This window comes from Homalodisca vitripennis, unplaced genomic scaffold (genome assembly GCF_021130785.1).
Source record: "Homalodisca vitripennis isolate AUS2020 unplaced genomic scaffold, UT_GWSS_2.1 ScUCBcl_1890;HRSCAF=6079, whole genome shotgun sequence".
NCBI lineage: Eukaryota > Metazoa > Arthropoda > Insecta > Hemiptera > Cicadellidae > Homalodisca > Homalodisca vitripennis.
This window is the reverse complement of record NW_025778043.1, coordinates 133,238-157,804: the sequence shown is the minus strand read 5'-3', so window position 1 is coordinate 157,804 and position 24,567 is coordinate 133,238. Positions and strand designations below refer to the sequence as shown.

The 24,567-nt window shown below is 36.1% G+C and overlaps 3 protein-coding genes across 3 annotated transcripts; 2 read left to right on the top strand and 1 right to left on the bottom strand.

The window, feature by feature from the left end:
* Positions 1-224: 224 nt before the first annotated feature.
* LOC124371739 lies at positions 225-3,455 on the top strand. Its single transcript, XM_046830079.1, has 2 exons — positions 225-668; positions 2,585-3,455. Exons 1-2 carry the CDS (start codon positions 225-227, stop codon positions 3,365-3,367), a joined length of 1,227 nt encoding a protein of 408 aa, XP_046686035.1. The 3' UTR covers positions 3,368-3,455.
* A 10,550-nt stretch (positions 3,456-14,005) lies between these two features.
* Positions 14,006-17,221, top strand: LOC124371743. The gene is made up of 2 exons (XM_046830083.1): positions 14,006-14,449; positions 16,366-17,221. The coding sequence occupies exons 1-2, from the start codon at positions 14,006-14,008 to the stop codon at positions 17,146-17,148; spliced, it is 1,227 nt and encodes a 408-aa protein (XP_046686039.1). The 3' UTR covers positions 17,149-17,221.
* Positions 14,888-18,270, bottom strand: LOC124371742 (putative nuclease HARBI1). Its single transcript, XM_046830082.1, has 2 exons — positions 17,553-18,270; positions 14,888-16,238 (listed from the first exon to the last, which is right to left on the bottom strand). Exons 1-2 carry the CDS (start codon positions 17,979-17,981, stop codon positions 15,417-15,419), a joined length of 1,251 nt encoding a protein of 416 aa, XP_046686038.1. The 5' UTR covers positions 17,982-18,270; the 3' UTR covers positions 14,888-15,416.
* Between the last annotated feature and the right edge of the window lie 6,297 nt (positions 18,271-24,567).

Genomic DNA, 24,567 nt, shown 5'->3' with positions numbered 1-24,567 from the left:
CATATTCGAGAGTGTGTGGGCTCCAACCCAACATGCGCGATGGTTTTGTTGGGTTGGATGCTGGGTACGACAGCACCACCCAACTCCAACCGCGCGCCTGTCATGTTGGGCTGTGTGTGGGGGAAACTGTCGAGCGGCTCGACTGGCTAGACCTCAGTTTCCCTAGTGCAGTGGCGTAGTACTAGATTTGTTATTTGTTTTTTCGGAGCGAGGCCAGTTTCATAATGTCGTTTAACGATAATAAACCATTTTGGTGTGAGTTTATTGAACTTTATAGGGAGCAACGAGCTTTATGGGACATAAAAAGTAAAAATTATTCCAACAAAAATATCAGAAAAAAAGGATATTCCGTTCTCGTTGAAAAATGCAAGGAAGTTAATCCGGATTGCGACGAGAAATTTGTCAAATCCAAAATCGAAACCTTGAGGGCATCGTTCCGAAGAGAGCTGAAAAAGGTTGAAAAATCAAAGATTACCGGAAGTGGTCAGGATGATGTGTATGAACCATCTCTTTGGTATTTTGATTTACTGCTTTTCATAACAGACCAAGAGGTAGTCAGGAAAGGTGTATCTTCGATCGGCAAAAGATCCAGAAGTATTGCGTCCCTTGAAGAAGATGAAGAAGGAGTGGACGACGTGGAAGCGGAAACGCAGGACGAAATAACCAAAGTAAGTGTCAGTTTAATTGTTACCAATTTACTGTTTATTACTTTCCTTATTTTTACTTAGGATTGAGCGCTAGGTCATTATTTGGACAACACCTCGTACGGTTAAGTTAGATTACAATAAATTATATTAAAGTTAAAAACAGCACAAAACTAATTTATATATATAAACAGTATAACATTATGTCAATGATGTTTGAAAAATTCAACTTTATTCCTTAATTTCGTAGTACGTTGCAATAGACTATAATTTTGCCCCCAAGATAAAAACTATTTAATAATTGTGATAAATAAATAATAATAAATAATTAGGATAAAACTCATATCCTTTGCGTGTTAATGTTGTGCAAGTTTTCTAACATTTATAGATATTCAGTCATTTAACTTAACCCCACAGAGGTGTAGCCTTGAGCATTGCTCATGGTGATGAATAAACGCGTATATTTCCTAGGAATTTCATCTGTTTTGGTTTTACTTCTATCTACCTTCCTATTTATTTTTACTTAGAACTGTCTTCAGAGTAACATACCTCAATATTAAAAATATCGTGGGTGACAAAAAGCTCTTTGGCACATGTTTGAAGGGTAATATAAGTTAATTTTTTATCTAATAAGTTTACATAATAAAAGTTAAATTTCAAGAATGAATATATTAATCAAAATTGCAATATATAATTGCAATACAGTAATATTTAGGCATACGTTAAAGGGAAAACAAATACACTTTAGTTTTTTTCTAAGTTCAATATAATTAAATAAACTACAACATTGCTTTTTTCCAAAGTTAGCGAATTAAAATATAAATAAGACACAGTTATGGTATCTAAACGAATTAGAAAAAATGTACAAAGTTCACCAATATTTAGTTATCAAATTGAAAAAGATAGGACTACATAGCAAAATCAACATATTTTATAATTTTTGTTGTTGTTAACTATATCATCGCACTTGTTTACACTCAATACCGAACTGTCAACGCTTATTAATCATTTTTTCTTGGAAATCAACACTTCCTTCGTTGTTATAGAAACTTTTATACCAACCTCGAACTGCATTGGCAATTGATTGTTCTCTGCCATCCCGCCTCATTCTTTTAAACCCAAGAAGTTCTTGCGTGTTCTGCCTCCACTCACCCTCATTTAACTGGCCTGCTGAAGTGTCCTCCCAATCCACACTACTTTGAGTTAGGTAGGTTGGACTTTTCTGGCGTAGAAAATTATGTAAAGTACAACACGCCAAAACAATGATTTCTGCCCTCTCTACACTAACATTCATTGTCGAAAGAAGGACTCTAAATCGAGTCGCTAAGATGCCAAACGCATTCTCCACCACTCTCCTAGCACGGCACATCCGATAGTTGAAAATCTTTTCGTCGTGGGTGATTCCTTTGTTTGGATAGGGCTTCATAAGATTTTCCTTCAGAGGAAAAGCTTCATCTCCAAGGAATGTAAAAGGGAGGCAAACGTCTCTCCTGTCATCGAAGCTTGTTGGTGACGGCAAGTGCAATTCCTTATTTTCCAGCAACTCTCCAAAATCAGTTTCCATAAGTACGCCACCATCGGATACTCTTCCATTAGTACCACAATTTACATAGATGAATTCATAATTAGCATTGACCACAGCAAAAAGAACAATGCTGTGGAACCCTTTGTAGTTGTAGTAGTATGACCCACTTTTCGGAGGTTGACGAATCGCTATGTGTTTTCCGTCTATAGCGCCGACACAGTTTTCAACTTGCCAGTACTTTTTGAAGTCCACAGCTATGTTCATCCAGTCCGATTCATTGCAAGGAAACTGCAAAAAGTAAACATAAAAGTTAAAATTATAATATATTAAAATTAACAATGTTATATTGAGGTAATATTGATTGACGTGCTGTTATATATAACTGTTTTAAACCCAGTTGTTGTGTTTTTTACAGGCTCAAGATGACGCATCTACAGGGATACACGCTGATATACGCCCATCACCATCAAGTACACCAGTAAGTCGCCCATCAGTATCAAGTAGGTCTAACCCAGGATCAACTACTCGAACAAACCGAAAAAAGATATCTGATTTTGAAAAGAAACAAGAACGATTTTTGGATACAGCTACGTCTGTCCTATGTAATCAGAATAAGTTCCGGGCTTTTGGAAACAACGTGGGCTTCCAACTGGAAGATATGGACCGTCAACAACAAGTAATTGCAGAAAAGCTTATATCTGATGTTTTGTTCCACGGTAAGTTAGGCAGTTTGAAAGCATCTGCGGCCATATTGACAGAACAACAGCCAACCCAACGGAATATACCATCACTTAACCATTTTATGGACACTAATCAAAACAACAATCCATATCCGTATAGGCCGGCTGACGCTGAATATTTCTTACAAGATCAAAATTATCAACATCAGACATTCAGTTTTGACCCATATTATGTGCAAAGCCAAATCAACCCTACTCAACATCAGGTACAACGACAACATCTACAACAACAAGTACAGCAAAAACATGTACAGCAACAAAAAGTAGATATTTCACCTCAAACTGTACGTTGTCCTAAGAATTTTTCTTTACCAGAACCTGCTCAAAGTCAAACGGCAGCAACTAAACCTACCGCAGGTCAAGCACTAGCGATTCAAGAAAAAACTGCTCAACAAGAAGTTCGGAATGAACTCAAACAGTATTTGAATCTACCCGGTGTCAGCGAGGACAATGTATAATAAGTTGCTTTTTCATCTTTGTTTGTTCGTTTTGTTTTATAATAGGCTATTACATTGACAACAGCATCTTCTGTTACAGCTTTTTTTTTTTGTTATTTGATGACTTTAAATTTGATGTTTTTGAAAAGTTTATAAAAGATAGATTTGAAAATAAATTTTTTTTCTGAAATTATGTGTGTTTTTTTAGACCTAAAAAATAAGTAATAACGTAATAGGTTATTACTTATTTATTGTCGGTAACCAGTTACAGACAAGTTTTTGTGACAAAAGATTTGTCATTTCTTAGGCCAAAAAAGATCAGTGCACTCTTTGCATGACCTATTTACAAGGAGACGAATTAACAAAAGATCAACTTAAAGAGTAGTATGAGGCATATAGCAATGAAAAAACAAAAGTTAGAGAAATAAAAGAAAAATGTAAAAGAGAATGTCTGAAGGAAATTGAAACACTGTTTGATAGAGACCCAAAAGAAATAAAAAATGAAAAACTGTGTGCTTCGTTTGATTTACAGCAGGTAATACACTTGCCCAAAACAAAAGAAAGTGCTGTATTTTATAAGAGAAGGCTTGGAGTGTACAATCTCACTTTTTATAATATAGCAACGAAAGAAGTATTTTGTTATACGTGGGACGAGTCCCAAAGCAAGAGAGGAGCTTCGGAAATATCAACCGCTGTGTACATGGCATTGAAGCACTACGATGGAAAAGCGAAAAAAATTGTTAGTTTGTTTTCAGATGGCTACCCGGGCCAAAATAAATATTCCATAATTCCAACTATGCTGCTCTATTTTGTTTCCAAGAGTAAATCCACTGTAGAAGTAAGCCTACGATTCTTTGAAGCTTACCTCGGACAAAATGAGGGAGATTCATGCCACAGTGCTATTTCTTGTGCTGTGCAAAAGGCAGGGAACATAATAATTCCCTCTCAAATACATCCCATTTTCAAACTAGCTCGTCGTGGAAACCCATACAGTGTTTTATCATTGCAATCATCACACTTTTTTTATTTTAAACAACTTTCTAAGGAAGACAAGTTGAAGGATCAGCAGATTGTTTGGTCAACTGGACCAAAATGGTAGAGTTTAAAGTCACCAAAGAAAACCTATATGAAATTCAATTTAAAACTAGTCACCTGCAAGAAAAATGTAAAAAGTTGATGTTAAAACGGCAAAAAGAAAACATTTCTAGAATGACAGTTAAAAAGCTTAACAAGAAGAAGGTTCAAATTGCTAAAGCAAAGTATGACGATTTAGTTTCTTAGTGCCAAGGATTGACTCCTGTTGTAAAAGCAGCAGAACATAAGCAGTTCTATGAACTCCTTCCCCACTAAAGCTAATCAAACCTTTCATAATCAATAAGAAGTTTATTTTTATTTCAGTTATTTTTAAGTTAATTTTGAAAATATAAAAATGTTTAGTTAATAATTATTTAGTTTTTTAAATCAGTGTAATCTGTCTTATTTTACTCTTATACAACATTTATTAAAATTTTTTATTTTATTGGATACTTGAATAGTTTTTAAACAAGATCTAGTAAGATTATTGTGTGTATTTTAGCATTACAAGGACTTATGAACAATAAATTCAATTTCGTTTCAATTAAGTTAGATTATTTAGGAAGAGTTTGTTTTTGGCAAAAATAATGTCAATATAAGAGGAAAACTTTTTTGTTAACAAAATTTGAAATTATTGCTTAATTTCAATTCCAATTAAAGCCTCAAACAATTATTTTATACATAATTTTGAAAAAATACTGAGACGTAACTCAATATAACTAGTGAAAATAATCAAGCAAAGTGGCTTATCTCAAGTATATATGTATTTTATATTTATTTCTGAAAGAAAGTATTTTTTGTATGGTGTAAATAAATACTGTTTCTTAAGGTATTTTTATTCCATATATAAAACCCCTACCTCTTATAATAAGAAAACAGCTACAGAAAACACAACTTTTGTTTTTTCGTTCTCCTGTAAAGTAGCAAAAACTGAGATACGTCTTTATGACTGGAAGGGGACGATATATGTACATAACGATGGCTTACTTGTAAAACCTCGTAAGTCCAAATTTTGTCATTTTTTACTTTCTAGTCAAAACTGAATCTTTATTCCATTTGGAGTAGACTGAGCAAAAGCTTGTATGTCTATGCCAATGGCAACGCTATCTGTGAGCAGTTGAAAACACTAGTATGTCTTGATGTTTGCAACAGGTCAGTAAGAGCACAGACAATGGATACGTTTCTATACAGACATTTGGACTTTAGTTTCAGCGAGCGCCGTGTGGAGCGCTAGGTGTACCGCCACGAGTTCTCTTGTCCCACTGTTGCTAATTCAACGGCGCGGCGCGGCTCGCATCCCCTCCACTCACCCGCTGTGAACCAGACACACTCCTACTGATCACGTTCTACTGCTGGCGCGGCTCACTTCACTTCCCCACCTCTCACCCGCTCTGTACTGATACCCTCCCACTGACTCAAGTTCTGCTACTGCGTTGTATTTGTTAAGTTGAAAATGTCGGGTACTAGGTGTTCGTACAAAAACTGTTCTAACAGTAGGTTTAAAGTGAAAGGGTTAAAGATGTTTAGGTTTCCACGAGAAAATAGTGAAATATGGATTCAGAAAACAGGTAAGAATTAAATTGTTATAACAGGATATTAGTCATTTATAATATATGCTTACACTATATTTGTGTGAACACGTGTGATGTTCAGTTAGTTATATTTGTTAGTTGAAAATGTCGGGTACTAGGTGTTCGTACAAAAAACTGTTCTAACAGTAGGTTTAAAGTGAAAGGGTTAAAGATGTTTAGGTTTCCACGAGAAAATAGTGATATATGGATTCAGAAAACAGGTAAGAATTAAATTGTTTTAACAGGATATTAGTCATTTATAATATATGCTTACACTATATTTGTGTGAACACGTGTGATGTTCAGTTAGTTATATTTGTTAGTTGAAAATGTCGGGTACTAGGTGTTCGTACAAAAACTGTTCTAACAGTAGGTTTAAAGTGAAAGGGTTAAAGATGTTTAGGTTTCCACGAGAAAATAGTGATATATGGATTCAGAAAAACAGGTAAGAATTAAATTGTTATAACAGGATATTAGTCATTTATAATATATGCTTACACTATATTTGTGTGAACACGTGTGATGTTCAGAAGTTTAATTTTTCCATTAAGCGCCGGCTTTTATTCACAGATGAAATGAACACTGGAATTCCTTGACCTAACATCAAATTATAAGATTTATATTAAAAATTAATTTATTCTAGGAAATCCAGATCTTATTGGACTGTCGCCGTTATCGATGAAGAAGAAGCTGCTATGTGAGAGGCATTTCCGACAAGGTGACATTCTACCTAGTGGTCGACTCGTCCATAATGCTGTACCTATACAGTATTCTTCAGAGGAATAAGAGCCAACTCCAGGTCCTTCACATCAAACTTCTCCTTCTCCTCGTGTGAAACGTACTGCAGAGTCACCTAGAAGATATCTCGGAAGGTCTCTAACAGAACATCCATCTCCGACCGTGAGCACCTCTTCAGCCAGCTTCAGTGTTGAAACTGTTTCGCCGTCTGTTCATGGATGGATAGAAAGTGCATCACCTGCAAGACAATGTCTTTCTAAGATTAAGAGAGCCTTATTTCAGTCACCAACTAAAAACAAGCTTCTGTCTAAAATAAACTCACAAACTAAAAACGTGGCATCTAAAAGAGCCAAGATTTCAAGATTAAAATGCCAATTATTAAAGTTCAGCAGGCTTGGAGGTTTGAAATTCAAATCCAAAGAAGCCGAAATATTGTTTAGAATGCAAATTCATAAAAAGAACATGCATTGGAGTTCCGACGAAAAAAAATTTGCTACCGCTTTGTTCCTGAGATCTCCATCTACGTATACCTATTTACGAAAGTGTTTGATTTTGCCAGCAGAATCAACAATAAGGATATGGATATCGACAAAAAAATGCTTCATGACAGGATTTAATAGAGCACTAATGGAACAAATTAAATTAAAATCAAACAGTATGAATACTTTGGAAAAAGCATGTGTTTTGATGTTCGACGAAATGTCTATAAAGAAATGTTTAGAATATTCACCACAATACGACCTAATTGAAGGCTATGAAGACATAGGTAGTCTTGGTCGACACAAAAGGATTGCAAAGAAAGCAACTGTTTTTATGGTTAGGGGATTGTTTTATCAATGGAAACTCCCAATTGGTTACTTTGTTTCCGATAAAGGCCTGATGGGTAGTCAGACAAGGCTTATAATCGAAGAATGCATCAATAACATAACAGATGCAGGCCTCAATGTTAAAGCTATGGTATGTGACCAGTCAACAACAAATGTCAAAGCCTACAAGACTTTAGGTGTATTTGTTGACAAACCATATTTTTATACAAGTCGTGGACAAAAAGTTGTTGCACTTTTTGATCCACCTCATCTTTTGAAGTCCCTTAGGAACAATCTGTTGACCCACGACTTTGTCTATGATGGTCGGACCATTTCATTTTCCGATATAAGACAATTATTTGATATTGATAGCAAAAGTGAAAGTACAAGAGCAGCTCCTCAACTAACACCAGCACATATCTGGCCAAACCCCTTTCAAAAACTCTCTGTTTCTCTTGCAACTCAGATATTCAGCCACACGACAGCAGCGGCATTAAAAACTGTTACCGAAATTGGCCAGCTAAAAAGCGATACGGCTTTGGATACGTCCTCTTTTCTGAATCAAATAAATTAATTCTTTATTTGATGCAATGAACAGCAGAACACACCATTCTAAAAATCCAGACTCTTGTGCATTAAGCTCAAGTAACAGCCATATAATTGCCCTTTTTGCCAACGCCTTGGACCTGTTTACCAACCTTAAGAAATTAAGTCCCAAAGTTTCAAGACCACCCTGTTTCGATGGCTTCATACTAACAATCCGCGCATACACTGAACTTTTATCATCAGAAGGCTGTAAATACATACTTACATCAAGACTAAACCAAGACCCACTTGAAAATTTATTTTCTTCAATCAGACAAAGGGGTGGGTGGAATCGAAATCCAAGTGTCCGAGTACTTAGAGGTACAATGCGTATACTCACTATTCAGCAATTCCTAGAACCACCCAAAACCACATCATATAATCCTGACTATGATGCACTTCTAGACCTAGGCAACAGGTGGGAAGACGTCACAGTCCAGAGTAAGGAAGCAACACCGCTTTCAGATTCATCAAATTCGTCTGAAGAAGACGAAGCATCAGCAAATGATTTCCAAAGTCAAATGATCCTCAATTCGGACGATTTCAGTATTGTTACCTTAGAAGAATGTTCTACAGTATATTTTGCAGGTTATTTGGCCCACACATATCATAGAAAGTTTAAATGTGAACAGTGTTTAAGCAAAATGTGCGACAAACAATCTAAGCTGTCAAGTCACAAAGAACTTCTAATTCTGAACAGAACTTTTTCAAACGTGAAAGTGAGTGACTCAAGTGGACTTTTAGCTCCCTCAGTCAACTTAATGTATGTTGTTGAGATTGCCATCAAAACCTACAAAAAGTTATTTAAAACCCTTTGCACGCCAACGTCCGTGTGACACGGACGTCGGGTACTCAATCGAAAAACGCCGACGGCCGTGTGACACGGACGTCACGAATTTCTCTTTCTAATTTGTTTTAGTACATCAGATCGGCATGATATTCGATCTAATGATTGTCTATTAGTTGCTTTATACGCTTATAACGATTTAATACTCTATGGAGTCTTTACTTCGGTGGTATTTGTGTTTTATTTCAGCTGTGCGGCAGTTGGATTACTTGTCACAGTCGAGGTTGCGCTGCCGATCGTACTGTTTGTTTACACGTCGTGTTTTACACAGTTCTTTCGTTTTTATAACTGTTTTATTGTTTATTGTTGTTTTATACTTAGTAAAATGAGTAAAAGAAAGCGGGAAAGGTCACCGGCGAGTGAAAATACGTTGTTTAGTGGATTAGTTGAAGCCGGATTTAACGTTTTGGAAGACGAACTAAGTGACGATTTTGTTGACAACATTTCTCAGTCAGAGGATTCCAGTGCCGATTCAGATTCTGGTGGTGAAGAACATATTTGTGATCCAGTAGATGACACGGACGAAGACCCGGACTTTGTACTTTCCGATAATAATGCGGATTATTCTTCTGACGACCTAGACTTGCCCTCCACGTCTGCAGGTAGGCCTAGTGGTACAAAAAGAGGTAGGCCTTCAAATGTTGTGCCTGTTGCCTCTGGTTTGGATCAAAATAATTTGGTCAGACCTAGGCCTAATAACACTACCAACCAACAAAATGTCAACCAAGGAATTCCTGATGTAGGCCTAAATGAATGGAAAATCACAAATGATATTGGGGACCCAGGCAATACCACATCCTTTGTTTTTTCTGAAATTCCTGGACCAAAACACTGTCCACCAAGTGATGCAAAGCCGGTCCAGTACTTCAATTTATTTTTTACATTGGGTTTGCTGCAAACCTTTGTTGCTGAAACTAATCTATATGCAACAGCATACATGCAGAGCCATCCAAATTTGTCTCCTGGAGCTAGAGTACACAAATGGCGACCTGTTTCACTCTCAGAAATGAGAGCTTTTCTAGCAGTCATCCTAAATATGGGTCTCAACAAAAAACCAACAATAAATAGTTACTGGTCAACCATGAAGTCACAGGCTAGCCCTTGGTTTCGAGATATGTTTAGTAGAAATCGGTTTGAAGCAATCCTTCAATTTTTCCACATAGTTGATAATCGTACTCTATCTAAACCTGATCAGCCTGGTTATGATCCTGCAGGAAAGTTTCAACCCCTATTAGAACATGTCAATAGGCTATTCAAGACTCACTACACTCCACATAGGGAGATTTCTATTGATGAAAGTCTCGTAGGGACAAAAAGTCACTCTCAACTTATTCAGTATTTACCAAACAAACACCACCACAAGTGGGGCATCAAGTTGTGGATGTTATGTGACTCTGTCTCTAAATATTGCCTGGCTTTTACCTGCTATAAAGGGAAAAGAGATGCAGATGGTAACAATGAAAATGGTCTAGCCTACAAAGTTGTCAAAACATTACTACAAATTGGACAATACATGGAAAAGGGTTACCACTTATTTGTAGACAACTTCTTCAACACTATACCTCTTGCAAAATTTTTGTTCAGCAAATCTACCTATATAACAGGAACCATCAGGAGAAACAGAAAGGGAATACCTGACCCAATGAAGGCAAAACTGGATGTTGGTCAATCACTTTATATGAGAAATGAGAATCTTCTTATGCTAGCTTACAGAGACAAAAAAAGTCAAAAGAAACCTGTTATATTACTGTCTACAAAGGGTACTCCTAGGACTGTTGAAAAAAACTAGAAAAAGGCATAATAGGGAAGAAACAAAAACAAAACCTGAAATGATTGACCAATACAACCACTACATGGGAGGTGTTGATGGGTCAGACCAAATGTTGTATTGCTACCTAGATGAACGAAGGACAGTAAAATACTGGAAGAAAGTCACATTTAATGTGTTTGCCCGAATGATCCTGAATTCGTATATAATATATAAGGAAAATTGTACTGGGAAACAAATGTCAAGGCTTCAGTTCACTGTTAGTATTATTGAGGACCTTTCTCAAGAGTGGCTTGATAAAAATAATCAGCCCCGAAATATGGTCGGAGGAGACGGACCAAATGGTTTTTGTTTAGAACATTTACCAGGGAATATGGAGAGGAACTGTGCTGTATGTAGTAAAATAAGTACTGCAGCTGGAGGGCGTAGGAAGAAATCAAGACTTATTTGTAAGAACTGTAAGAGGGGTGTTCACCCCCTTTGTTTTGGTGAACACAGATGCTAAAAAGCCTTAGTCAATAAAGTGTAAATAATGTACATAGCTCAGTGAATTGTTAGTTTTGTGATGTTTATAAGTAAAAGACTAACTAATGGTGATTTAGTTTTGTGTGTTTGACATTTTTAGTTCTGAGCATAGTGAATTTACAAATATATATACAGTATAATACTTTACTTGCATCTGACCAAATTTACATATATGTCAACTTCTAGGGAAAACGTCATAATCACAATAGTACATAAGGTAAGCATTTGAAATTGTATAATTAGGTTAAGAATTATATATAATTTAGTGCTGTGTAACTGAAAAGCACCAAATATTTTTTTGAAAATCACTTAAGTGTGCAAAAAAATGTTTTTTACAAATTAAAAAATATTTTTTAGTGTAACTTTTTTTATTACAAACATAAACTAATAATAAAAAATATTAAACCCCATTTTATTTGAAAGAGAATTTATTAAGAAAAAGAACAGTACAAAAATCATTAAGATATGTTGAAAAATAAAAAACATATGGAGGTTTATACGAAACCTTGCGAAGAGGGTGAAAAATGCCTTGGCGTTTTTGGCTGGTACTTTTAGAAAATGGGCTGGCGTGCAAAGGGTTAAGAAAGTGGCTCATAAAGCAAATGTTGTGAAAAGACTCATGAAAGCAACTGACAAAGTCATCTCATGCGATGCCATTTCATGCGTACAGTGTAAAGAAAACTCAACATTTGTGCTTAAACATTTGTTCAAAGTTTTGCTGCATAAACAGTGTAAATGGATTTCAAGTCAAATGAAAAAAACTACTGAAGGAAAAATTAAAATCCTCGGACACGAGTAAAAATTATGTATGGGTGAAATGTGATTAAATACTGGTAGATAAAAAGGTTTCAGTGTTTTAAGACACACTATGAACACGTATGCCTTTTCTTGTCCCTTCCTTGCTTAAAAAGTGCAATTTAGTGTTACGTAATAATTAATTAATATATGTTATTAATTTAACAAGAATATTGTGCACTGTGATATCCGACTAAACCTGCTCTTGCTCGGACAGCTTAATTGCAATTAAGATACGTTCTGTTTTTTACATGTTGTAAATATTATTTTTGTTTCAAAAAAATTGTTTATTTATAGAATGAAATTTGTATCGATGTAAATACAGTGTAGTAATAACTTGTATCAGCTTTTGTAACTCAGGGTTTATTCCATTGTGTATTGTATGTCAGATTGCTCTACACTACAATTTATGGTTTATGTATTTTATAAATATTAATTACGAACTTGGTCTGCGTGTATTTAGAAATATAAAGTTTGTATTTTCTCAAAGTAAACATTTGTACTTAAGATAAATAAGGGATTTTTGCTGATCATTTTCACTTAATATTTGAGTGATTCATCAGATCTCATGTGAATGTAAGTCCTGCAGGGGCTTTACTGAAGAATATTTAATTTAATCTAGTATTTTTAACATTGTGTGCCACATAAATGATAAATTCTGCTTTTTAATTGTTTTCGTATTTCAGTGCTGATACTTATCTTTTGTTTAATTCTTAGAATAATATTTTCATCAATATATTTTAATGTACTGTTACTTATTATTGTTCAGCTGAAAATTATTTTAGAAGATTTGTTCTAAATAAAACTTTTCATTTTATTTCCACAATATTTGTTTTCTTTTTGCTCTAGTTGAATTTATTGTCATGATTAGAACTTAACGTCATCTGATTAACCTGATTTTTAAAATACAGACATTCGATTTTAGCATTCTAGTTACATTTAATATTTCTATGATTTTACTAACTGAGCAAAAAGTTAGGCTGATTGATTCATGTAGTATCATGGTTAGGATTTCATAAGATGCACGTATAAGGCTTTTTATACAATGAAGCTTATTTGATTGGTGTTTTTGTTGTTGTTGTTAATATCCTATATTATTGGAATATAACCTAATTAACAAGCTTAACGTTGTCTAAGATTTCTCAATTTCAAAAATACAAGTTACATTGCGTACAGTATTGGGATTAAGACGTAGGTACTGTATAGTCTATAGACAAAACATGATTCAATGCATAGTTCAATTCAACTATTCAATATATATAATTTTATTAGTTACAAAATAAAAGAAATATTTATTTCTGTGTTTAGTAACGGGAACAACATTTTTAAAGAATTACTTTTAATACCTTTATGTTGTTTAACTTAATTTGCATTAGAGGAAAGATGGGAATTGAACGAGATTTTCCTGACCGCAGAATTATATTTTGAGGTATTGAAAACACTCAGGCAAAGACAGGAGTGTGTACTGTACGAGGCAGCAAGACTACTGAGCGAGCACTGAGCAAGAGCAGCGGTGAGGTGACGAGGAAGTGTATCTGCCGCGCCGCGCCAGTGCCAGCGCGTGTGTTTACTGCTGTTGCTATTGGCAACGGGAGTGAGGCCTAGCGCGACACTAGTGCTCTCTGATGCTGTCATCCACTAACTAAATTTTGCGCACGGTCGCTAAAGCCCCCCACACACTATCGAACATGTTGGTCGAGCAGTTGGGAACCCAACGTCTTGTCGAACATATTCGAGAGTGTGTGGGCTCCAACCCAACATGCGCGATGGTTTTGTTGGGTTGGATGCTGGGTACGACAGCACCACCCAACTCCAACCGCGCGCCTGTCATGTTGGGCTGTGTGTGGGGGAACTGTCGAGCGGCTCGACTGGCTAGACCTCAGTTTCCCTAGTGCAGTGGCGTAGTACTAGATTTGTTATTTGTTTTTTCGGAGCGAGGCCAGTTTCATAATGTCGTTTAACGATAATAAACCATTTTGGTGTGAGTTTATTGAACTTTATAGGGAGCAACGAGCTTTATGGGACATAAAAAGTAAAAATTATTCCAACAAAAATATCAGAAAAGAAGGATATTCCGTTCTCGTTGAAAAATGCAAGGAAGTTAATCCGGATTGCGACGAGAAATTTGTCAAATCCAAAATCGAAACCTTGAGGGCATCGTTCCGAAGAGAGCTGAAAAAGGTTGAAAAATCAAAGATTACCGGAAGTGGTCAGGATGATGTGTATGAACCATCTCTTTGGTATTTTGATTTACTGCTTTTCATAACAGACCAAGAGGTAGTCAGGAAAGGTGTATCTTCGATCGGCAAAAGATCCAGAAGTATTGCGTCCCTTGAAGAAGATGAAGAAGGAGTGGACGACGTGGAAGCGGAAACGCAGGACGAAATAACCAAAGTAAGTGTCAGTTTAATTGTTACCAATTTACTGTTTATTACTTTCCTTATTTTTACTTAGGATTGAGCGCTAGGTCATTATTTGGACAACACCTCGTACGGTTAAGTTAGATTACAATAAATTATATTAAAGTTAAAAACAGCACAAAACTAATTTATATATATAAACAGTATAACATTATGTCAATGATGTTTGAAAAATTCAACTTTATTCCTTAATTTCGTAGTACGTTGCAATAGACTATAATTTTGCCCCCAAGATAAAAACTATTTAATAATTATGATAAATAAATAATAATAAATAATTAGGATAAAACTCATATCCTTTGCGTGTTAATGTTGTGCAAGTTTTTTAACATTTATAGATATTCAGTCATTTAACTTAACCCCACAGAGGTGTAGCCTTGAGCATTGCTCATGGTGATGAATAAAGGCGTATATTTCCTAGGAATTTCATCTGTTTTGGTTTTACTTCTATCTACCTTCCTATTTATTTTTACTTAGAACTGTCTTCAGAGTAACATACCTCAATATTAAAAATATCGTGGGTGACAAAAAGCTCTTTGGCACATGTTTGAAGGGTAATATAAGTTAATTTTTTATCTAATAAGTTTACATAATAAAAGTTAAATTTCAAGAATGAATATATTAATCAAAATTGCAATATATAATTGCAATACAGTAATATTTAGGCATACGTTAAAGGGAAAACAAATACACTTTAGTTTTTTTCTAAGTTCAATATAATTAAATAAACTACAACATTGCTTTTTTCCAAAGTTAGCGAATTAAAATATAAATAAGACACAGTTATGGTATCTAAACGAATTAGAAAAAATGTACAAAGTTCACCAATATTTAGTTATCAAATTGAAAAAGATAGGACTACATAGCAAAATCAACATATTTTATAATTTTTGTTGTTGTTAACTATATCATCGCACTTGTTTACACTCAATACCGAACTGTCAACGCTTATTAATCATTTTTTCTTGGAAATCAACACTTCCTTCGTTGTTATAGAAACTTTTATACCAACCTCGAACTGCATTGGCAATTGATTGTTCTCTGCCATCCCGCCTCATTCTTTTAAACCCAAGAAGTTCTTGCGTGTTCTGCCTCCACTCACCCTCATTTAACTGGCCTGCTGAAGTGTCCTCCCAATCCACACTACTTTGAGTTAGGTAGGTTGGACTTTTCTGGCGTAGAAAATTATGTAAAGTACAACACGCCAAAACAATGATTTCTGCCCTCTCTACACTAACATTCATTGTCGAAAGAAGGACTCTAAATCGAGTCGCTAAGATGCCAAACGCATTCTCCACCACTCTCCTAGCACGGCACATCCGATAGTTGAAAATCTTTTCGTCGTGGGTGATTCCTTTGTTTGGATAGGGCTTCATAAGATTTTCCTTCAGAGGAAAAGCTTCATCTCCAAGGAATGTAAAAGGGAGGCAAACGTCTCTCCTGTCATCGAAGCTTGTTGGTGACGGCAAGTGCAATTCCTTATTTTCCAGCAACTCTCCAAAATCAGTTTCCATAAGTACGCCACCATCGGATACTCTTCCATTAGTACCACAATTTACATAGATGAATTCATAATTAGCATTGACCACAGCAAAAAGAACAATGCTGTGGAACCCTTTGTAGTTGTAGTAGTATGACCCACTTTTCGGAGGTTGACGAATCGCTATGTGTTTTCCGTCTATAGCGCCGATACAGTTTTCAACTTGCCAGTACTTTTTGAAGTCCACAGCTATGTTCATCCAGTCCGATTCATTGCAAGGAAACTGCAAAAAGTAAACATAAAAGTTAAAATTATAATATATTAAAATTAACAATGTTATATTGAGGTAATATTGATTGACGTGCTGTTATATATAACTGTTTTAAACCCAGTTTTTGTGTTTTTTACAGGCTCAAGATGACGCATCTACAGGGATACACGCTGATATACGCCCATCACCATCAAGTACACCAGTAAGTCGCCCATCAGTATCAAGTAGGTCTAACCCAGGATCAACTACTCGAACAAACCGAAAAAAGATATCTGATTTTGAAAAGAAACAAGAACGATTTTTGGATACAGCTACGTCTGTCCTATGTAATCAGAATAAGTTCCGGGCTTTTGGAAACAACGTGGGCTTCCAACTGGAAGATATGGACCGTCAACAACAAGTAATTGCAGAAAAGCTTATATCTGATGTTTTGTTCCACGGTAAGTTAGGCAGTTTGAAAGCATCTGCGGCCATATTGACAGAACAACAGCCAACCCAACGGAATATACCATCACTTAACCATTTTATGGACACTAATCAAAACAACAATCCATATCCGTATAGGCCGGCTGACGCTGAATATTTCTTACAAGATCAAAATTATCAACATCAGACATTCAGTTTTGACCCATATTATGTGCAAAGCCAAATCAACCCTACTCAACATCAGGTACAACGACAACATCTACAACAACAAGTACAGCAAAAACATGTACAGCAACAAAAAGTAGATATTTCACCTCAAACTGTACGTTGTCCTAAGAATTTTTCTTTACCAGAACCTGCTCAAAGTCAAACGGCAGCAACTAAACCTACCGCAGGTCAAGCACTAGCGATTCAAGAAAAAACTGCTCAACAAGAAGTTCGGAATGAACTCAAACAGTATTTGAATCTACCCGGTGTCAGCGAGGACAATGTATAATAAGTTGCTTTTTCATCTTTGTTTGTTCGTTTTGTTTTATAATAGGCTATTACATTGACAACAGCATCTTCTGTTACAGCTTTTTATTTTGTTATTTGATGACTTTAAATTTGATGTTTTTGAAAAGTTTATAAAAGATAGATTTGAAAATAAATTTTTTTTCTGAAATTATGTGTGTTTTTTTAGACCTAAAAAATAAGTAATAACGTAATAGGATAAATTTGAAGCAAAATAGGTTATTGTCGCTCTCGGAAGATGGTTATACTCATTTCGTACCCTCCTGCTTTATTCTCGCGCGACAATAACCAATTTTGCGCTCAAAAAACAATTGTGTAAATTATGGATTATAATAATGTAAGAAGAAAAGAGTGAGTTAAAACTAATTAACAAATATTTGTACTTACCTTTAAGAAATCTTCCTTTAGAACATCAAAAATAGCTGCACAAGTTTCTGGTATGATTTTTCCTAGTGCTTGCGGAGATATTGCACAACTAAACTTCAGATTCTCGTAGCTCCTACCACTGGCTAGAAACTGGAGAGTGGCTGCAAGACGTTCTTTTGCAGGAATTGAGGTTCTCAAAAGGCTATCTTCTTTTTCTATGTGCTCACACAGTCTTCCGAATAGATATTCAAAGCTTTCCTCGCTCATCCTTAGATAATTTTTGAAGTCTTGAGGCTCACTAATGGCAAGTTCAGCAAGAAGCGACATATGGCTAAACTTACTCCGGTCCAAAAACCATTTTTTAGACCACAAGCGTCGATCTTTTTTCTTCTTTTGTCGTTTCAGACAAAAAGCGCCAGCACAAACAGCTACACTTGTCTCGAAATCCATAATACAACTGACAAGACACCCAACCTGCTCGATCGCACGTTCGACAGTGTGGGGGTAAACGTCTAACTTGACAGGTTGGGCGTTGGGTACGACGCCAGGTCAGGTTGGGTGAAATGTTCGAAGGTGTGTGGGGGGCTTAACTGTCTGTATAGAAACGTATCCATTGTCTGTGGTAAGAGCTTGTAAGTCTTACTGGAGGGTATAGGTTAGTGGACGAGCTTCCAGTTTAACCTGTAGAATTACCACTAACTTTGTAGAAGACACAAGAATAGAGAATAATGGATAGAAGAAAGAAAATTCCTGTAAGTACCACTTATTTTGAACACACTATTGCAGATTTATTACACAATTGTAACCAGTGGCGTCGGGCCGGGGGGGCACGTGCCCCTCCCAACATTATGCAAAAAATATAAATTATCTTTAAATTACGTATATGTATACACTAAAAGTTACGAATGAATAACTAATATAGATCCCCCGTTAGTCTATTTTTCTGTATGCATCTAATTTGATTCTGTGTGTGTAAAGTATGCGCGTGTTACAACTAAATTTACAAGTGCCGGTGAGCCGACTCTGGCCGGTTGCGCCCGAGCTGGAGCAGCCGATCGAATGCACCCGAGCCCAGCCGACGCCGGCCGAGGGCCTCCGAGCATTGACGACGCCTGGCGGAGGGATATCATACCAGCTCAGTGCGCGTGTGTTGTGTTGTGTAGGTGGTCGCCACGTTTTATTCGTTCAATAAGCTTATTGTTATTCGCGGAGCTGCTATTGTTTGTGTAATTTTTGCGGATGTTCGTTTGTTATCATGTCTAAGAAACAGTCCTCTGTACTAACATTCTTTAAAAAACTTGGAAATTCAAGTGAAAGTGTAAATGAAGATAGACATTTAGCGGGAAGTAGCACTGGAGGTAGCGTTGGTGATGAATCGCCATCTTGTTTACGCCCAGATCGTGATGCTACATTCCAGGGCGAAAGTAGAGATCCTTCATTGGGAGTACAAAGTGCAGATATTGCAAAAGGAGCATTTCAGCCTGTTGATTGTTTTAAGGTAAGCAAGATTCAATCCAAATCGAGGCAGTTCAAAGAATCCTGGTACAGTGAATTTAATTGGGTCGAATATAGCCCCATTAAAGACGCTGCATTTTGTTACCCATGCCGACTATTTTGTCAACATAAGTCTGGTCGCGGGGAGGAGTCATTCACTAAACTGGGCATGAACAATTGGAAGAAAGCTTTGGAAAAATTCAGGAAACATGAGAATAGTGAAATGCATCAAAAATCTAAACAGTTTCTCAATGAGTATAGAAAAGCAGGAAGCACGGTAGCAGATTCGTTGTCCTCGGCACATACTAAAATGGTTGAGATGAATAGGAGGTATTTAAAATTCATAATTGAAAACATACTATTCCTTGGAAAACAGAATCTTGCCTTAAGAGGACATGATGAGAGTACTGCTTCATTTAACAGGGGGAACTTTATAGAACTGCTACAACTGAGATCTACTCAAATGGAGGAAGGAATCCAAACATTAATGAAATCCCCAGTCCATTCATACAAAAGTGCCCAGGTACAAAATGAGATAATAGATTGCATAAAAAGTGAAATGCTTCAACAAATTGTCCAAGAGGTGAGTGAGGCTTTGGCCTACTCAATTATTTGTGATGAAACTACGGATATTTCAACCCGTGAACAGCTTAGCATTTGCATTCGATACATTACTAAAATAGATGGACACATTAAAATCAATGAAAGGTTTTTGGGCTTCGTTGATGTGTCAGACACTACTGGTGAAAATTTACATCACACTATTAAACAGTATCTGCAGCAATTGGGTATAAGCTTAAATAAAATGCACGGCCAGGCATATGATGGAGCTAGTAACATGAGCGGCAAATTCAAAGGTGTTGCCTCAAGGTTCCAAGAAGAAGAGCCTAAAGCTTTGTACACACACTGCCATGCCCACTTGCTTGATCTGGCTGTTCAGAGATTTTGTGAAGAAATAAGACAGCTTCGGAATTGCTTATCCATAGTAAATCACCTGTATAACTTAATTAATGCATCAGCTAACAGGTTTTCAATATTTGAATCAATATGTAAGCAAAGCGGAGAAACAAAAATGAAAAGACTGGTGAGCTTGTCTCGAACTAGATGGACAGTTCGACACAAAGCAATCCATGTAATTCTAGAGCAGCTCCCTGAAGTGTACGAAACTTTGGAAGTTATTGCAAACGATGTATCAAATCGTAAAATTGCAGCCGAAGCTGATGGTCTAGCCAAACAAATCAGCACATTTGAATTTGTATTCAGTTTAAAACTATTGCACAGCGTTTTGAGTCAGACTGATATACTCTCCAAAGAACTGCAGAGTGAATCTCTTGACATTTCTAAGGTTTTTGCAAAAGTTGAATCAGTCATTGACTGTTTAAAACTGGACAGAAATGATGATGGCTTTATTCAGATGTGGAATGAGTCAGAAGAACAGTGTAACAAACATGGTATGAAAGATTTGTCAGTTGAAAGGCCTTCACTACCACGCAAACGGAAGATTCCGAAAAAACTTGAAGCTAGTAGTAGCTCTTCAGATGCTGCATTTCATCAATCACCTGAACCTGAACCTGAACAGATGTTCAAGACTGGCATTTACTTTGCTGCTTTAGACACAGTAATTGTAAACCTGCAATCTCGTTTTTCCAAGAACGATTATGATAAAATCAACTGCATTGCCCAGTTACTATTTAATTGGACCGAAATTGACAACAACGCTGTTATGGCAATCCAAAAGTTTTATAACTTGTCTTTAAGTTTCTCTGTACATCTTAAGTTTTTTCACTGTTATGCAAAGAACAATTTTGTCAAAACAGACAAAGCAACCACAAGAATAACGTTCCAAGAGTTGGCTGATTTTTTTTATTGAGAATGATCTTCAAGCCAGTGCACCAGATGTTTGGCAGCTACTAGAAATATCACTTTCGTGGCCTATCACAACAGCAAGCGCAGAAAGATCGTTTTCTACACTACGAAGGCTAAAGACATTTCTTCGAAGCACCATGACAGAAGACCGCTTAAGTGGGCTTGCCCTGATGTCTATTGAGCAAGAATTGACGTCTGAATACATGAAAGATAAAAAACTAGATCTGTTAGTTGACAGATTTTCAAATCTAGCCGATAGGAGGCTAATGCTTCATTAGAAGTAACGAAAATTGGTTCGTTGAAAACCATTACTGTAGTTCTGTTCACCTTAAAACTTTGTCTTGTACACAAATTTGTTTTTGTGTTATAAATGTCCTTGCAGTTATGTCTAGAATAGAATAAACTTGTATAATTTGAAATTGAGTCTTTTTACAATCCATCAATATAGTAAAAATTGATTAAAACCAATGTTTAACAAAAATACACATATACTTTACTTTAGTTCTTAAGTGGTAGTTTTCAAAAAGGTTTCCACGGGACCACCCCCCCCCCCGGAGACCCCGTGCCCCACCAAATTATTAGGTCACGCTACGCCTATGATTGTAACCTTTAAAAATTGAATAGACTTGCAAGGTTTTGCATTCATTTTTTCGGAGACATACAAGGTTTTAACTTAATCTGTTAATGTTTTAAAATTCTTTACTGCAATTTCTTTCATCTGAAAACCTATTTATCAGAATGATTTAATTATTATCAGATGTATTGTAAAATAAATAGCAATTTATTAATTTATTCTTACAAATAAAATATATAAATATAATAATCACACCAATAATAACTCATGTTCAACCTGATTGAAAACTTATTGTTTAAACACATGTCAACTTTTATAAATAAAATATTTTAAATAATTATTTAACTGTAACGTTTATTATTTTTCAGGAAAGCAGAGGCCAACTAATTTTGTCATTACTAGAAAGGACAAACGGCACTGAAGTAGAAGGAAAAGTGTTAGGTTTTCATATTTATTTATAATAATTAATCAAATTTACACATTAATATAGTTTCTTACTAATAACAAAAATTGTATTTTATTTAGACTTGTTCTTTGTCCACCATTGTTTGATACCATTTTAATTATAAGCAATCTATTTTCATGTATCTTTGTACACACACACACACACACACACACACACACACACACACACACACACACACACACACACACACACACACACACACACACACCTGCACGCACACACACACACACACACACACACACACACACACACACACACACACACACACACACACACACACACACCTGCATTCCAATTTATAGTGGTCCGACTGTCACGTGGTATGAGGTGACTTCTGTCGACCAATCAGGCGTCCAGGACGCGGACAAGAAAAGCCCTCCGAGGCATCTCAGGCAGTTCTTCTACAGACTCCGTATCGCTCGGTCGTACGTCAACACCAGCTTTAACTTAGTTTGGGCCGTGCCCCCTTTTCTTGTTCTTTGTGAACCTTTAAGCCGTTCTATGGCAATTAGCCGTCAACCCCTAGCCGGACTTTATCTTGTTAACGACCAAAAATCTGTACCTCAGAACCATATGAGCCTAAGTCCAAAATTTCTTATTTTTTAGGTTATTGCACGTATGTTCTTAAAATTTCATTTTACATCCAGCCATACCATCGTAACTCCGCTAAAAATTCTATTTTTATGATTTATCAAAGGTTATATGAGTCTAAGTCCTGAGGTATATCAGAACCAGACAAACTTAACTCCACCTATGATGTTATGGTTCTGAACATTGAGCATTTCAGCAAAAACCTAAGTCCACAAAATGGACTTGCCATTGTCTGGCCCTAGCCACTATACTCATTTAGTCTCAAGCACGGTAGGTAGAATAGACACGGTAGGGGTCGCGAGGAGGATGCGCAGTAGCATGTGACGTCAACGGGGCCCAGCGCGACTTCACCGCTACTGGTTACGTGGAACTACAAGCTACTGTCTGTTTCCGGCTGTCATTCGGCTGTATGTTTCCCGCGTTTTTTTGTCATTGTGTCTGACAGTAGGCTGAGTGAAGTGTCTATAGTGCGTTTGATGTTGATATATTTAAGTTTTTAAGTTATTTACAGTCTTAATTTTTGTTAAAAGTACCGTATGTGACTATGTGTTGGCCTAGTGAAATGTAATAATAATAATGCCGTGTTGTGCAGTAGCTGGTTGTTCAAACCATTCAAGACATTCTAAAGAAACGGGAATATCTTTTCATCGTTTCCCTACGGATATTGATTTAAGAAAACAATGGGTAAATGCATGCAAAAGGGCCGATGAATTTAACGTCGATAACGCCAAAGTATGCTCAGCCCATTTTGGGGAACATGATTTCGAGCGAGACTTAAAATCTGAGTTATTAAATACGAAAAGTAGAAGGATTTTAAAGAACACAGCAGTTCCTTTCTTTGGTCTGTCAAATTTAAATGAACGTGCAATCTCACGATTTAAAACGAGTTGAAAGTAGGGAAACAAAAAAACAAATTAGTAACATTTTTTGTGAGATCGCCAACATAGATGAACCGTCTGATGCGATTCCAGGAATCAACCAATGATGAAAACCTTATAGTAAACGACAAAAGTGAATCAGAATATAATTTATTGTTGAATAAGCAATTAGCCGAAGCAATTGCAAAAAATTTCCGTGTTGGAAAAATAAACTTAAGTCATATGAATCTCTTTTTACAAAATCACAACAACAGTATATTTTGCAAGGTCAGTGTAGGAGTTGGAGCCAAGAGGATGTCTCAAAGGCAATTACATTAAGATGTATTTCAAAAAAGGCATTTTTCATTCGTTAGAGATGTGTTAAAGCACCCACTGCCAAGTGAGACTACTATTAAACGTCGGCTAAGTCACTTTTCTATAAAACCAGGTTTCATTGATATGAGTTTAAAAGTTATGGAAACTCATATGAATGTTTTGATGTTTTGACTAAAGAAAAGACGGATTTGATTCAAAATGCTGGCTGGATATATAGCTATAGGGTAAAGAAGAAAAAACTGGAATCAAATTTTATTTATGGTCATCCAACGAAAGATTTCCATCACAAAACGATTGGCTCTCTGCTATATCACGTGGAGCTCTGATGAGGACCGACCAGAGAATGGGAATGGACTGTGAAAAATATGGAAATCGACTTTAACAATTTTCATGGTGTAAATAGCCTTAATAAAGACTGCAATGTAATGAAAACTCTGACTAGTGTTTTGAAAACCAAAATATTGCATTATAGATGAGTATGCAATTCTTTGCTTTGTGCGAACACGCACATTCTTCAGGATAAAAGCAATGAACAAGAAGAAAAGTGACAAGAGGAAACATTATGGAAACAAAAAAACAAATTGTGGAAGAAAAAGAGTCAAAAAAGCTAGCTAAACTTCAATAATTTCAACCGAGTATAAGTAATGCATAATAACTCTGCTAATGCATTATTTTGTCTATTTGTGTTTTAACCTAACGTTTCCTTTAACGTATTTTTAAAATTGTATAAAAAATCTATATTTGTGGGTAATATTGATTACATTTATGCCAAGTCTCATTGCTTCACAAGAAATGGTAAAACAATAAAACCATTCCGGGACTTTTCAAGCACACTGTTTGACACGACAAAAC

Coding starts and splice junctions, on each gene's coding strand:
- LOC124371739 (XM_046830079.1), top strand. CDS start 225: ATGTCGTTTAACGATAATAAACCATTTTGGTGTGAGTTTATTGAACTT. Junction 669..2,584: donor CGCAGGACGAAATAACCAAA/GTAAGTGTCAGT, acceptor TGTTTTTTACAG/GCTCAAGATGACGCATCTAC.
- LOC124371743 (XM_046830083.1), top strand. CDS start 14,006: ATGTCGTTTAACGATAATAAACCATTTTGGTGTGAGTTTATTGAACTT. Junction 14,450..16,365: donor CGCAGGACGAAATAACCAAA/GTAAGTGTCAGT, acceptor TGTTTTTTACAG/GCTCAAGATGACGCATCTAC.
- LOC124371742 (XM_046830082.1), bottom strand. CDS start 17,981: ATGGATTTCGAGACAAGTGTAGCTGTTTGTGCTGGCGCTTTTTGTCTG. Junction 16,239..17,552: donor TAAAGGAAGATTTCTTAAAG/GTAAGTACAAAT, acceptor TACTTTTTGCAG/TTTCCTTGCAATGAATCGGA.